Raw genomic sequence first — 16,476 nt, forward strand, 5'->3', positions numbered from 1 at the left:
ATGGCTAAAATATGGTTCTGGATAAGGATCCCTTTTCCAAAAAGAAGTGGATGGATAAATAGGAGCTGAACAGCATTATATACAAGTTCAATGAAAAGTATCAGTAGGGTCCCAAACAATAATATTCCACAGGTCAGACTGGCAGGCCTGGGAAGATCTGAAGAAAAACATTTTGAAGAAATGACTACATTGAGATGGAAAAGGAGGAGGTAGTATTTAAAGAGTCTGATGACACTGATTCATTTAAATTTTGAAGAGACACCTAGGGAGGATGGCATTAGGGATAGCTGTGTTATAAAAAACCAACCTGCTAATATTTCAGTTTTAATAAGAGCTGGTAATACTCAGCTTTGATATAACACTAGAGTTTGCCAAGAACTTAAAGCACTTTGTGAACTTTAAAGCATTATATAAGTGTTGAGCATCATCCTCATCTCATGTGTTCCTCACAATAACCTTGTGGGTTATTTGCCCCCATGTTACAGACTTTTTCCAATGATGCCTTTAGAGTACACAAAATTTGTCTCTCTTGGCCAAGGACAGGCTCTTCTCCCTTTTGAAATGAGGTTGAAAAGGTTAAATGGCTTGCCCAGAGTCCTAATGAAAAAAGTGTTTTGAAGCAAAACTTGAATTCAGTTCTTCTTTACTCCAAATCCAGCACTTTTTCCATTAGGACACTTAGTGGTCTATCACTTAATACATTAACAATGAATAAGTTTTAATAATTTATTATTTAATAATTTATTATTCATAACATTAATTTCAATCCAACTTATTTCATTCAGTGAACAACAAAAATTCATTTTTAAAAAACTCTTACCTTTAGTCTTAGAATCAACACTTAGTATTGGTTTCAAGACAGAAAAGCCATAAAGGCTAGGCAGTTGGTATTAAGTGACTTGCCCAGGATCACAGAGCTAGGAAGTATCTGAGATCACAGTTGAACTCTGTCTCTAGGCCTGGCTCTCTACCCAGTGAGCCACCTCATTTTCCTGCAAAAGTTCATTTTGAAGATCTCCATCCAAGCCATGCTTGCTAACTGTGAGTATCTCCCAAGGCTCTGTCCTGGGTCCTATTCTTTTTTTCCTTTCATACTGTTTTTGCTTGTTGATATCATAGGTCTTAATGGATTCATTTATCATAAATAAGAAGATGATTCTCAGATCTATTTATTCATCCCTTAGAGTTCTCCTATTTTTCAGTTTTACTTTTATGCTTACTACTGGACATCTTGAAATGGACATCTTTAATAGGCACCTCAAAATCAACCTGGCCAAAATTGAACTCCTCATCTTTCCCCCCAAACACTCTCATTCCTAACTTTCCAATTCCGTCATGGTTCATTTTTTTTTCAGTCATGTCTGATTCTCTGTGACCCCATTTCAGGTTTTCTTGGCAAAAGATACTAGAATGGTTTGTCATTTCCTTCTCCAGCTTATTTTACAGGTGAGGAAACTGAGGTCAACAGGTTTAAGTGACTTGCCCAGGATCACACAGCTAGTAAGAATCTGAGGCCAGATCCGAACTCATAGATGAATTTTCATGACTCTTGGCCCAGCACCAGATCCACCATGCCACTTAGCTGCTCTTTCTTGGAGGGCGCTGTAATCCTCTGAGTCCCTCAGGCTAGACAACTAGGCATCACCCACCACACTCACTCTCGGTTCCCTCCCTTCCATATCAAATCAATTGCCAAGTTTTGTCTATTCTGCCTTCACAAGGTGAATTAACACTCTTTGCTCCTCTAACACACTGCTTCCATGGTCTAGAACCTCATTATCTCATGCTTGGACTATTGCAATAGCCTTTTGGTTGGTCTCCCTGACTCAAATCTTTACTCCCTTCAGTCAACTACCAAAGAGATCTTCATGAAGTTCTGTTCTGAACATGTTGCCTCCCCTGTTCAATAAACTCTAATGGCTCTTGTTTATCTCTAGGATCAAATATAAAAATCACCCACTTGGGCTTTTAAAACCTTTCATAACTTGGTCCCTTCCTGCTTTTCCAGTCTTCTTCCATATATATATACTCTTAGATGCAGTGATTCCAGTCTCCTGGATGTCCCTCACATAAACCAACCCAGTCTCCCAATGCGGTATATTTTCACTGTTTGGAATTCTCTCCCTCCTCATTTCTGCTCTCTGGTTATCTTGGATTCCTTAAGCCTCAGCTTAAATCCCACCTTCTACAAAAAGCCTTTTCCAGAGTTAGTGCCTTCCCCCTAAAACTAGTTCCAGTTCATTATGAATCTTTCTTGAATGTACAGGATTCTTTACATGTTGTTTCTTCTATTGGAATGTGAGCTCCTTGAGAACAGGACCTGTTTTGCATTTCTTTATGTCCCCAGTAATTGGTATAATATCTAGCCTAATGGCAGAGAGAATAGTGCTGGGCCTGGGTCAGGAAGACTCCTCTTCCTGAGTTCAAATCTTGTCTTAGACTTTATTATTATTATTATTATATGAACCTGGGCAAGTCATTTAACACTGTTTACCTCAATTTCCTCGTCCAAAAAATAATCTGGAGAAGGAAACAGCAAGTCACTCCAGTGTCTTTGCCAAGAAAATCCCAAATGGGGACATGAAGAGTTGGATGTGCCTGTAATGACTAAGCAATGAGTACTTAATAAATGCCTTTTGACTTGACAAAAATTATGCTGTATGATATTTATTTTTAAAGGGCATAGTACATTCCCCAATTGTCAAATGGGCAAAGGATAGAAACAAGCAGTTTTCAGATGAAAAATAAAAATTACCAAATTATATAAAAAATGTTCTAAATCCCTCTTAAAAAAATAAATACTTACCTTCCATCTTGGACTTAATACTGTGTATTGGCTCCAAGGTAGAAGAGCGGTAAGGTCTAGGCAATGGGGGTTAAGTGACTTGCCCAGGGTCACACAGCTAAGAAGGGTCTGAGGCCAGATTTGAACCTAGGACCTCCCATCTCTAGACCTGACTCTCAATCCACTGAGCCACCCAGCTGCCCCCCCCAAATCCCTCTTGAATAGAGAAATGCAAATTAAAATCACTCTGAGGTGCCACCACATCAATAATAAGACAATAAAGGAAAGTGATGTGTTGGAAGGGATGTGGCAAAAGTGGGATACTAATGCCATGTTGGTAGAGTTGTAAACTGATCCAACCATTCAAAAGGCAATTTGGAACTATGCCCACAGAATTATAAAATTGTGCATATAAAAATTGATTCTGTAATAACACTATTGGGTCTGTATCCCAAAGAGATAATAAAAAAGGGGAAAGCACCAATTTTAACAAAAATATTTATAGCTGCTCTTTTTGTGGTGGCAAACAATTAGAAATCAAAGGGATGTCTATCAATTGGGGAACAAATTGTGGTATATGATGGTGACAGAATACTATAGTGTTGTAAGAAATGATGAGCAGGATGATTTCAGAAAAAGCTGGAGAAAACTACATTAACTGATGTAGAGTGAAATAAGCAGAAACAGAAGAGTATTGTACACAGTAACAGCAGCATTGTACAATGATCAACTGTAAAAGACTTGGCTACTCTCAGCAATGCAATGATCCAGGAAAATTCTCAAAGACTTACGACAAAGAATGCTATCCACCTCCAGAGAAAGAATTGTTGGAGTCAAAATGTACATTCACTTTAGTTTGAATTTTTATCTTGGGGTTTTGGTTTTATATGAGTATTTTCTTACAACAATGAGCAATATAAAAAGGGTTTTGTATAATAATACCTATGTAACATGCTTAGCATCTCCAGGAAGAGGGAGGGAAGAGAGAGAAGATGATGATTTGGATCTTATAATTTCAGAAAACATATATGGAAAATTGTTATTACATATAATTGGTAAAATAAAATATCTTAAAAATTAAGGGCATAGTAAAATGTGATATTTTCAAGTTTAGCATGATCTTTTAAGAAGTTTTAGAGAATAATACATTTTTCATGAATCCACTTTTTTAAAAGTAGTCTATAACATCTTTTAAAATAGGAAACATGTAACTATAACCACAGAGTATACTAGAAATGAAAGAAAAATATGTTAAATTAGTTGAATACAACTTACATTCTCCATGATGTCTGACAGTTCCTCCTCAGAACTCTGAAGTCTAGTTATAACCGCTGCTCTTCTCAATCCAAGGCACTCAAACCTGTCTATTACTGCCTAAGATTAAAGAAAAAAAATGAAATGTTATTTGAAATAGCTCATAAATATGTAAATACATATATTTTAAACCCTTGCCTTCTGTCTTAAAATCAACACAAAGTATCGATTCTAAGGCAGAAGAATGGTAAGGGCTAGGTAATCAAGGTTAAGTGATTTGCCCAGGTTCATCTAGGTAGGAAGTATCTAAGGTCAAATTTGAACTCAGGACCTTCCACCTCCACACCTGGTGCTCTATCCACTAGCTGCTTCTCTCGTAAATATCTTAAAGAAGTATTGCCCTTATCAACTTTAGTCTTATAAATTTAAAATTATGGAATATCACAGAATAGCAGTACCTACAAAGCATTTCCCTATGAAATATTTTTTAAAAATAAAAATTCATGGAAGCTCAGAAAAATAACTGAAAAAAATTAAATCACATTCTCTCCCCAGAGAGTTATCACCAAGTATCCTTCAGGGAAGGGAGAGTTGGTGACACTGCTCAATTTTACTTGCCCCTCACAGATTGGCAGAACATGAGGTTGCCGGTCTGGGTCTTCTCAAGAATGCGTCACTTGCATTTCTGTCACCTTCTGCCTCAGGCTTGGCTGGGTGTTACAGAATCCTTCCCAGCTAGAATGTTACTGTACTGCCTCAGTAACATTTGGTATGAGCTGAGTAGAGCACTGAGTTGGGAAGCAGAAAAACTCATCTTTATGAGTTAAAAATTGGACTGTGTGACCCTAGGGACCTCACTTAATCCTGTTTGCCTCAGTTTCCTCATTTGTAAAATGAGCTAGAGAAGGAAATGGCAAACCACTCCAGTATCTTTGCCAAGAAAACCTCCAAAAGGTAGGTGATTGAAATGATTGAACAATAACAAATTCTAAATAAGTGCCAAATCAAATCGGTTTACTCTCTCACCAGAGAGGGATAGGGAAGGGAACCCAACCCTAGGCTCTAAATCCATTTTGAGCACTAAGAACAGTACTTTGTTAAGTTCTAAGTAAGCAGTAATCTGTGAAACATTTTGTACAATGTTCTTTGTTGAATTTACATAATTTGTTATTTAGAGGAAATTGTGATTTTTACTTGTACCTTTGGGAATATGTTAGATCTGTGGCATGCTGACTCCTGAAACTCTTTCCTTAGTGGCACTGAGGTAATAAGGAAAAGTGCAATGTTTGTCTCCCTGGTACTATCCTTAAAAGTAAGAGCTGTTTTCCTCTTTTTGGACTTAGCAGAGTACCAGGCACATAGCAGGTGCTTAATAACATTTATTGATATACTAATTAATTGAAACTTCAGTTGAAATGATCTGCCAGATGCATTTTGTCTTAGAAAACCACAAATTCACACCACATATGTTAAATTGTATTTTTGTTTACATTTCCCAATTACAGTTTAACATATAAAGTTTCCCTTACTTCTTGTTCACCATCTAATGTACTTTTATGTTATAGTGTAAGGATGTGCCTCCTTTAAAATTCAGCAGTCAGAGATCATTGAGGTCCAAGTCTAAGACAATGATATGTAACTGTTTGATGCTTTCATCTAACCTTTCATGTATAAAAGATGCATTACATACCTTGGACTGACTCTGAGCTTTTGAATAGCTTAATTGTACCTGAAAAGGTAGGCAAAGACACTTGTCCTAGAGCAGTGATGGTGAATCTATGGCACATGTGCCAAAAAGTACACACAGAATCCTCTTTGTGATCACTACTAGAAAGTCAGAGGGACTCTAGGTGGAGCTGTTCCCCTCCCCCTCTCCATGCACCTGAGGACATTCCTCACTTCCCCCACCTTTCTGTCCAGCAGCCATTAGAAGTGTTTCCCCCACCCTTACCCCCGCCATCTGAGGCTCTGAGCACTTGGTTTCTGGGGGGCGGGGCCTGGCACTCTGTCTCTCAAAGGTTCACCATCTCTGTCCTAGAGCATAGACTGCTGTGATCTCCAGCCCTTCATTTGCACAAACCCTCAAATGAATCTGGGATATGTAACTGGATGATCACCATAACTAAGGGTGGACTCCTTTTCTGAGAGAATCCAGATCTAATCCAAGGAAAATTGTTGAACCAGAGAAAACTATCTTTCCCATAGCAAGTCTCTGTCCTATCTGAAACAACAAATTAAGATTCTAGATTAAAATAGTTCTATAACACTATAGCAGAAAGAGCATTGGTTGTTCAGTTTTGTCTGAGTTCAAGCACATCTGTGGCTTTCTTGACAAAGTACTAAAGGAGTTTGCCATTTCCTTCTCCAGCTCACTTTACAGAAGAGGAAACTGAGGCAAACAAATTTTAAGTGATTTACCCAGTGTCACAAAAGTCAATAAGTGAATGAGGCCAGATTTGAATTCAGGAAGATTTGTCTTCCTGACTCCAGGCCTGGCACTCTATCCACTGAGCCACCTAGATGCCCCCAAAAGAGCAGAGTAACACTCAAGATTGAGGCTGGGTAAAATGGAAACTGCCAATGCCCAATGAAACTTAAACTTAGGAAGTGCATTGACACATACATCAAAGATATCATGTCCTGAAAAAAAGCCAATACAGTGGCCAAGAGACTTGCTTAGTCAAGCCTAGCAAGAGCTTTGCCTGACCCAGTTCAACACTAGATTGACTTGTTCAGCAGCTAAGCTTCACTGTGGGAAGACTTCATCTTTAGGAGCCAGTCTGTCTGAACACTGAACAAGTTGTCCATCCTCACTCCCATACCCTGCAATAAACACTGTGAATCTCCAAAGAAGGAAAGGACATGGAGCCCCAGCAGTTATTGAATTATGCCTTGGTTATATGTATTTCTTGTGCCACACCATAATTGTGCAATAAATATGTGTCTATACTCTGTTACAGACTCTGCATATTTGCATGAGAGAACATACCACATGTTTTGGGGAAATAATTTATAACTACTATTCTTGTCATTGACATTTGAATGTCTTTTTTCAAAAGTTAGTTGAGAGAACTAGATAATTATTAATGGGGAAGCACACTGTTGTAGCCTTCTGAAATATGCTGATATAATTTTTTGTTTTTTTATGTTTTTTAGCAACATGGCTAATATCAAAATATGTTTTGCATTATTTCACATGTATAATTTATTTCCCATTTCATGCGTTTGCAATGGGTGGGGATTAGGGCAGAAGGGAGGAAGAGAATTCAGAACTCAAAATTTGTTTTAAACTGAATGTTAAATTTTTTTTAAAAAGAATGTTAAAGATAGATAAATAATAAATGGAAGTACAGTGAAAAGAGAGCAATCATCTTTATGGGAATCTAACTTGCCAGCATGAATATGAGTTGGCAGAAGGGAAGAAGGGCTAGCAAGAAAGTCTAGAAAATGAACATTGACTCAGAAGAGGTGTGACATCCATTCTTAATAACACTTCAACATAATAACATACTGTTCTCATTTTTTTCTCCAGGGAGCATCTTTTTAGTGATATCAGTCCCCACAATTAACTATAAAGAACTCCACAAAGTACTTTGAAAACTATTCCCCTTTCCAGTAGATTGTAAAGTTATCACTTGATGTGATTCTGACAACATAAACATGAAATATGATTGATCTTTTTGACTCTAAAGCTTGCTGAATTAAGTATGATCACTTTTTAAATTATGGAAAATAGCAGTATTCAATCAATCTTAAAAATCAAATGAATCCTCTCTTCCTAAAATTATTAGCTTAAGTTCAATTATTTTTTCCTAGGGTCCATAATCCTCTGAAGAACTTTTCACTAATTTTTTTGAGTGCATAATATTTTTTCTTTATAAACAGTCTACTTACCCTATGGAGCTCCTCTGCAGATTTATTTCCATCTAGTTCAATAAGAAACTGAGAATCGTGATCAGCCATCATTTCCTACATGTAAAAAAAAAAGTATCAAAGATAATAGCATAAGGTAAAACTTGAACCCAAGTGTTCTCAAGACTGTATTATCATAATATAGTGATATAAGCATCATATGAAATGTACCTAAATCATATTCATAAGGATAAAGATTTGTTGTAAAGGGACAATCCTTTTACACCCCTCTGATCACAATGGCTGTTCCAAACACTAATTATTAATTCCCCTTCATACCCTAAGTGAACCCTACCCCATATCCCATACTCTCAGCTTGCCTAATATTTCACAAAAAGAGGCCATTCATCAATACTTATTTTTTTCCTCATTTAACATCATTCACTATCTCCTCCACCACCCTTCTCTTACATGAAGAGGTGGACTTCTCCTTGCCTAGGTAACCCCTTCAACATTCACCCTTGATCACATTTTCTCCTGTCTTTTCCAGCAGACTGCCTCCTCTATCAACACTTGCACACTCTCTCTAACATTCAATTTTTCCCATTGACGTTTTCCTCCCTCTTAAAAAAAACAAACTTGCCTTGATCCATCCACCCCCTCTATCTACCATCCTATACCCTCCAGTCTTCTTGGATAACATTTTTGGAAGGTTATCTACGCTTAGGTACCTCTACTTATTTTCCTTTCATTCTAAATCCTTAGCAATCTAACTTCCAATCTAATCATTAAACTAAAAATGTTCTTTGCAAAGTCACCAATGAACTCTTAACTTTTCAAATCTTTTACCAGTTCTTATTTTTCTTGACCTCTGTTGATCACCCTCTTCTTGATAATTTCTTCTCTCCAGATTTTCATGACACTGCCTGCTTTCTCCTCATTCTCTCCCTACCTGTCTGACCACTCTTTTTCTGTCTTCTTTGTTGGATCTTCAACCAGATCATGCCCAACTGGTTGTCTCCCCAAGACTCTCTTCTCCCTTTATACTATTTAATTTGGGGATTTCATCCGCTCATATATGTTCAATTATAATTAATGTCTCACCACTATACTTTCCAGGAAGTTGGGGATTTTAGGTCAAGCCCATGTTAGTTTATGTCTTAAGGAGCAGGAAGAAACTGGACAACTGGTCTTAATCAGATTAGAAGGGTGTTAATATTAATTAGAATCATCACTCACAGAGTAAGTTGATTTGACAAATTCAAATTTTGCCTAGTTGCTTGAAGAAGTTATTTAGGTTGTTAAAATTTTATATTAGTTTATCTGTTTTGATAATATCATAAATAAGATGGTCATCATAGAATGACCATCCCTAAATTCACTGAAAATGGGATTTAATTTATAAATATTCAATTTTCATATGACTTTTCAGGCACATAAAATTAAGAATGCCTGAGATCCTGCAAAGCAGCCTTGGCTAACTTGTGCAGAGCTGAGATACTTTTTCTTCCTTCAGAAAGCTAGTAGGATATATCCCAATTCTGACGTATTTTGTAACATTCTTAAAGGAGAATCAGGTTTAATATGGTCTATTGTATTGGTCTATCAGAGGGTATTTCCAAACAAATGAAATATCTTTGACAATTTTACACAATTATTTGTTGATGACTGATGATGGAAAGGGGGTACTTAAAGGAAACATGTTTAAAGTGGGAACTAAGATTCCATGATTAAAAAATGAGGAAAATGGTTTGATTGTGTCTTTTATCTTGAAATAAACAAATAAATAAATAAATAATGAAAAGGGGGGGGCAGCTACGTGGTTCAGTGGATTGAGAACCAGGCCTAAAGACAGGAGGTCCTGGGTTCAAATTTTGCCTCAGACACTTCCTAGCTGTGTGGTCCTGGGCAAGTTACTTAACCCCCTATTGCCTAGTTCCTACTATTCTTCTGCCTTAGAACCAGTACACAGTATTGATTCAAAGATAGAAGGTAAGGTTTGAACAATAAATGAAAATTACAAAAATAAGTTTCTCCAAATTTAAGTTTTAATTACAACATTATACTAATTCTTAAAATAAACTAAGCTATTTGTTGATGAAGCCTTTTGACAAAAATCTGCATTTATCTAATGCTTGACTTAAACAGCACACTCATAAAGAGGTTATTGTTGCAAAAATAGTCAAAAGTTTCATCATTTTCCTCAAGGGTCTATTGTTAACCATTTGATAAGACAATTTCCTTTTGAAGCAGTCCACGAATGAAAAGAAAACGCTCTCAAGAGGAAGGATGTCTAGAGATCGATATTGTAGTAGAGAGGGTGATGTTTGAGTAAGGGATAATTTCATAAATTATCAGTTAATTAGTGAATACTTTTGGACAATGATGACTTTTGTTTCCTTATGAAAATGTGTAGAGAAGAACTATCTCATAGTCAGAAAAATGTGAGCTCAAGCCTCCCATCTGACATACAATGGTTATATGGCTCTAACGTATTTAACATGTCAGCGTCCCAGGAAACAGAAAAACTGTCTCAAAGGACTACTTGTTTTGGCAGAATAGAACCCTATAATAAAGCAATGATAGGTCTGGAACAAAATGCAACCTTTTAACTCAGGAGGTTTAGATAATCAATAGTAAGATCATAAGGACCATGAAAGTAAAAATAGAGTGAAAGCCAGATTTGGGGGTATGGGAAAGCATAGAGCAGTTTATGTTCTATTATCATAGTAATATGCAAAATAAAAAGGCACTAAGAAGTCTAATTCAATAATGGAAGTAGTATACATGTAGATGACAAGATATGTGGTTTTCAAGGCTATCCTAAACTTTCCACAAAATGTTTTGTTCTTACCTCCAGAAAATGTAGCAATTCTTTCCTATATTGTCGAATACTTGCTTCAATGTTTTCCATAAAATCTTCAGGCTTCTGCACTAAATGACGAAAAATTTCTGCCATCATTTGCATCTCTGCTATGAAAACTTGCTGTTAAAAAAAAAAGTTTCCAAGGTTTCTTTAAGGCAGACTATTTAGAAAAGTGGCCACTAGATGGTAAAGTAGATAGAGAGCTGGGACTGAATTCATCCTCCTGAGTTCAAATGCAGCCTCAGACACTTACTGACTATATACCGTCTAGCAGGGTCTCTGGAGACTTAAAACTTATTTAAACTGGGATTAGTCCTGAGAGATTGATCTCCCACCCAGGGTCAATCTATATTCTGTTGGCTTGTTGCCACTACCTGAATTGATTTAGGAAAGTCTAATAGACAAAACTTAGGTATGGCTCATAGCTAGGATAACCCAACTATAAGAGATTTTTGCTGATGCTGAGTGGTTTCATTTGTGTCTGATTCTTTGTGACCCCATTTGGAGTTTTCTTGGCAAAGACACTGGAATAGTTTTCCATTTCCTTCTCCAATTCTTTATGAATAAACTGTAAGTCAAGCATGAGATAGATGCAAATTTCTTCCAGAAATATTAAGTCAAAAAGCTCCATCAATATGTAACTCAGTCTTAGTTTATTCTAAGAATTAGTGTATAGTTGTAACTAAAACTTAAATTTAGAGAACTTATTTTCATCATATGAGGAAAATGGGAAATACAGTGTAAAGTGACTTTTCATAGTGTCTCAGGGCAGATTTGAAATCCGAATTTCTTGATTCCAGGCTCAGTGCTCTATTAACTCTGCCTCCTGGTTCCCTCAGGATAGAAGCAGGATCCCTCAACTCTGCATAGGCACTCAGCAAATAATACTCTTATTGGGTATGAGACAACCTTTATTTCATCCCCTGACTCCAATATTCATGTGTATATGTGTGTATTAATGTATGTATGTATGTATGTATGTATGATTGTCAGGAGTCAAGGAGCCCGTGAACAAATATAGAAACAAAAAGGGCTCAAGGAACCCATCAGCTTCCTTTGTCTTGCCTTCTCTTCCATTTACCTTACACTTTGGAAGAAGATTCAAAGAAAAAAAGGCAAAGGATCCTCAGGAGTCCCAAAGAGTGCTCTCTCTAGGGAGAATAGCCAATTAACCCAGTGTTTTGATCTGGCACTAGAAAAATTCAGCATAATGATCCCGTTAGAGATCTTTCACTTGTCTCCCCACCCCCTTTCAGTCCATTCTGAAAGGCAACTATTCCCTCATGATTTTGAGGTCAAAGCCTCTCTTTGCCCTATGTAAATAGTGGAGGGACTAGGGGGGGATGGATGAGAGAGCACTTTGTCACTCTACCAGAAATAGACGAAAGTGCCTATTTTCTGTCTACATTTAAGAATCCTTATTAGCTTATTTTCTATTATAATATTTGTATATGTCTTCCCTGTATGAAGAATGGTGGCAGAAGCTTTCCATTAGTGCTTAGCCCCTTGAATCTTTTCCTTCCTTTCATTGCTTCTTTTATAAAGAAGAGTCTAACTTGTTTGTTCCATTCCCTTGCTATCTACTCATTCTTTACAATCTGGCTTTATTCTAACCATTTTGATCAAATTGTTCTCTTCAAGTTCTCTAATGATTTCTTGATTGCCAACTCAAATGTCTCATTTCTTTGACCTTTCTTCAGCATTTGTTACCACTGCCCACTTACTTGTTTATACAACCTTTTCTATTGGCTTCCTTTATTTGTTTGCTTTTTAGATGCATTTAGATGATTCATTGTTAAAGGGAACTCCATGAAAAGGAATCAAAAGGAGATCAGCCACTTCTATGTAATTTACAATATTGAGAGTATGGGGAATTATCGTGGTTGTTGCCATAGTTGTCTTTCATTTTTGAAGAGAATCAGTAACATCATGGGGTGTTGTCTTGACTTGCGAGCAAATTGGTTTTATATGAGGCAGAAGAGGACAGAAGGAGCCAATGGGAGAAAATTAGAGGGACAGATCTTTCTGCTCATTATAAGAAAGAATTTCATGACAATTAGTTATGTTAAACAAATAAGCAAATAATGTAGTATATTGTGAAGTAATGTGATTGATCCTTCCTGCTTGAAGTGCTCAGGATGTGGCTGGGAAACCCCAAGTCAAAAATATTGTAAAGGAAAGTCTAGCATTTGGTGGGAAATTGAACTAGATTGTTAATAATAATAGCTAGCATCTATATAATGCTTTAAGGTTTGCAAAACATTTTACACATACTATTTTATTTGATCTTTACAGAAAGAACTGGAAGAGTTGTGCTACTGTGGTCTCCACTTTACAGTTGAGGAAACTAAGGCAGACAAAGTTTAAGTGCCTTGTCCAGGATCACAGAGCTAGGAAATGTCTGAGGCCAGATATCTTATTCGAGGTTTCAAACTCTATTTACTGTGCCACTTAGCTGCCTGTGAGGGCCTCAATTCTATGATTCTATACTTTTTTTTGGCTAATTAAATTTTTATTTCCATTAGTATCTGAAAATGCTAGAGAAAAGAATGATTTTCACAAAATAAACATATACATAGGTCTGTATGTTAACTACTTTCTCATAATATACAAACTACCATTCTGTAGTATAACAAAAATGTATAGTTTTAATACCTCTTCTTCTTCTTCTTCTACTTCTTCTTCTACTTCCTCCTCTGCTTTTTTGTCTTTTTCCTTGTGGAATTCTTTCTTCTTCTTCCTACGACTCTCGAGAAATTCAGGATCCCACTGTTCTCGCATATATACAAATCCTGTAAGACTGTGTTGTCTTTGCCCACAAAGCCTTTGACTTAAGTCAAAATCAGGGCACTGGTTAAGAAATAAAGATATCAATTTCATTGTCTCAAAATATATTTGCATAATTTTTGATCAGGGGTTCTTAATCTAGGATCTTTATACTTATTAAAATATTTTTATTATTATATTTCAAAATGATTGGCTCTTTTTATAATCCCATGCATTTTCTTTTATACATTTAAAAATATTATGCTGAAGAATCCAAAGGCTTAGTCATATTGTCAAAGGGGTCCATGACACAAAAAAAGAATCCCTGCTTTATATCATGTGTGCACATATGTATCTTTTTCATTAACATTCTGAGTAAAATGTAATTCAAAGTGATATAAAAAATAATGTTGCAGTTCCAAAATTCTTTGTTTCAACAGAAATTTTACCTCCCCAAAATGAGATGCTAAGAAAGATCATAGGCACTAGAAAATGCTATTATTATTGCTTTCATCTAGTTAACTAATTCACTGTAATTTAAGCATTAAAAGAAGTCAAATTAGTTTGACATTTACACTTCAAGTTGACAGTTTCATTTTCATATTTTAAAAACATTCAACTTGACTTTATTATATGGACAAAATAAAAGCTGAATGCCACTGGTTCCTCACATTTTAGCCCAATGGATGGCAAATGAAAATTTTATCAACATTACATTGTGTTTTTGACTTTTTCTTATTTTTTTCCTAAAAAGAAAGACTTAGTCTTTGGATACAGTTAATCAATCAACAAATATTTATTAATGAATCAGGCACTATGATAAGCTCTGAAGATACAAAAAATTGGCAAAAGTCAATTCCTGCTCCCAATATAAAATAACAATATACAGTTTATAAACAGAATAAATTTGAGAAAACCAATAGGAAGAAGGTGCTATAAACAGATGAAAAAGTTTCTTTTGGGTGTTGGGCTCCAGCTAGGAATTAAAGGAAGCCAGGGAAATGAGGATAAGGAGGTGAGAAGGGAGAGAATTCCAGGTATGAGGGAAAACCAGTGAAAATGAATGGATTTGGAAGATGGAATGTCTTGTGAGAAGAACAGCAATGAGACCAATGTTACTGCACTACAGAGTACGTACAGGCATTAAAATGTAAGAAGAGTGGAAAAGTAGGAGGGGGCTAAGTTCTGAAGAGTTTTGAATGCCAAACGTGATTTTATATTTTATTTTGGATCTTACGGGTAGCTTGGGATTTAATTGAACAGACCTGTGAATTAGGGAGATAAATTTTACAGTTTAGTAGAGGATGAACTGGAGTGAGAAGATATATGAGATTGGCAGACCAACCAAAAGTCTACAGGTGTTGAGTGTTGAGGTTCTGAAGCAGGGTGGTGGGAGTTTATACAAGGAGAGAAGGGGGCAAAGATGAGAGATTTTGTAAAGGCAGAATCAACGCAGTAGCTGATTATACATGTGGGATGAGCATTGGTGAGAAGACAGGAAGCCTGCCAAAGTGGGGAGCCTGGATGACTAGAGTGATGGTAGTACCCTTGAAAGTAATTGGAAATTTAGAGGAGGGAACTTGAGTGAGGAGAAGATAATAAATTCCATTTTGGACATGTATTTACGACGTCTATAGGACATCCATTCAAGATGTCTAGTAAGAGTTGGAGATGAGAGACAAGAGGTTAGAAGATAGGTAAGGGCTAGAGAAGTAGATCTGAATATCATCATCATAAAGATAATAATTGAGACCGCTGGAGCTGAGGAAATCAAGAAAAACTATAGAGAAGAGGACTGTGGACAGAGATTTGGGGGATACCTACAGTTAATGGGAATGACCTGCTTGAAGATCAAGAAATTGATAGATTGAATTGTTTGCCAGCTCCAGGAGGGGGGAGGGAAGAAAGGAGGGCAATAATAAGGACAATATGACTTTAGAAAACTTATGTAAAATTTGTTATTAAAATAAAAAATTTTAAACTAATATAAAAATAAATAAAATATAATTAAAATAAAAAGATACTGAGGAGTGACTAGAGAACCAGGGGGAGTGAGTGTTATGAAAACCCCAATATAAGAGAACATTAAAGATGAAAACTTAAAATTTTTATAATCTCACCTCAGTTATAAAGGCTATGTACTGTATACTATATAAAGGCTATATACTAGGCCTATAGTCTCATTTTATGTGGCAAATATTAAAAGGAAATAAATGGTTGACCTTGGAGGAGGAGTTATAAAAAACGTAACTCCACATACAGCTTTATTTTGGAATTGTATTCTTATGTGACTTAATATCATTTCTTCCTGACTTGATGACAATATTATGCTTAATTGATTAAAAGTTTGACCATTTCAGAATGTTAAAAGAACAAGTAAGTCATTATAAGGATTTTATTACCTTAATATTAATGATGATATCAGGTTTTAAGCTTAGGTTTTTAATTAATTCTATTTGTTCTACAATAGTCACTGAGTCTTCTGAGAGAGCTGGCAGTCCACTCAGAACATAACCTGTTAACACAAATGATCTCTTTAAAACTTTTGTAGTTCTTTGAGGATGCCATCATATGTATCAGTAGGAGTTTGTAAAATGTCTAGATAATAATATAAACCAAATTAAAGAAAAGTCATAAATCTCTTCCCCATTATTTCTTTTCATGAACACATGAACCTTATTTCAAACTTAGTAAAGAAAAGCAGTTTGTTATCATCATATGTCTTCTGAACTTAAAGTATATTTATGATAATAATTAGGATCATTAGGCTAAGCAAATCCTTAAAAAGTTTTAACCTACCTCAGACATATGAAAACCTATCCTTTCTTAGAGTCTTAGAGTCATTTTCTAGATTCTAAATCAGGGATTCTTAACTTGGGGTCCATGAAGAAATTTCCAGAGACTGGTGAACTTTCATTAGAAAAACATTTTTGTTTTCACCGGTCATTTCCCT

General features: G+C 36.0%; 1 protein-coding gene across 2 annotated transcripts in view; it reads right to left on the bottom strand.

The window, feature by feature from the left end:
* AK9 (adenylate kinase 9) overlaps positions 1-16,476 on the bottom strand; it is a 163,224-nt gene that overhangs the window by 126,370 nt on the left and 20,378 nt on the right. Inside the window, exons 6-10 of one of the 2 annotated variants that reach the window (XM_007484428.3) lie at positions 15,926-16,038; positions 13,413-13,607; positions 10,746-10,877; positions 7,934-8,008; positions 4,061-4,159 (exon numbers count right to left, since the gene is read on the bottom strand). In XM_007484428.3, the coding sequence (XP_007484490.2) occupies positions 4,061-4,159; positions 7,934-8,008; positions 10,746-10,877; positions 13,413-13,607; positions 15,926-16,038 (614 nt within the window). The remainder of the gene's footprint in view (positions 1-4,060; positions 4,160-7,933; positions 8,009-10,745; positions 10,878-13,412; positions 13,608-15,925; positions 16,039-16,476) is intronic. The other variant, XM_056818661.1, reaches the window with a different exon arrangement.

This window comes from Monodelphis domestica, chromosome 2 (assembly GCF_027887165.1).
Source record: "Monodelphis domestica isolate mMonDom1 chromosome 2, mMonDom1.pri, whole genome shotgun sequence".
Lineage (NCBI taxonomy): Eukaryota > Metazoa > Chordata > Mammalia > Didelphimorphia > Didelphidae > Monodelphis > Monodelphis domestica.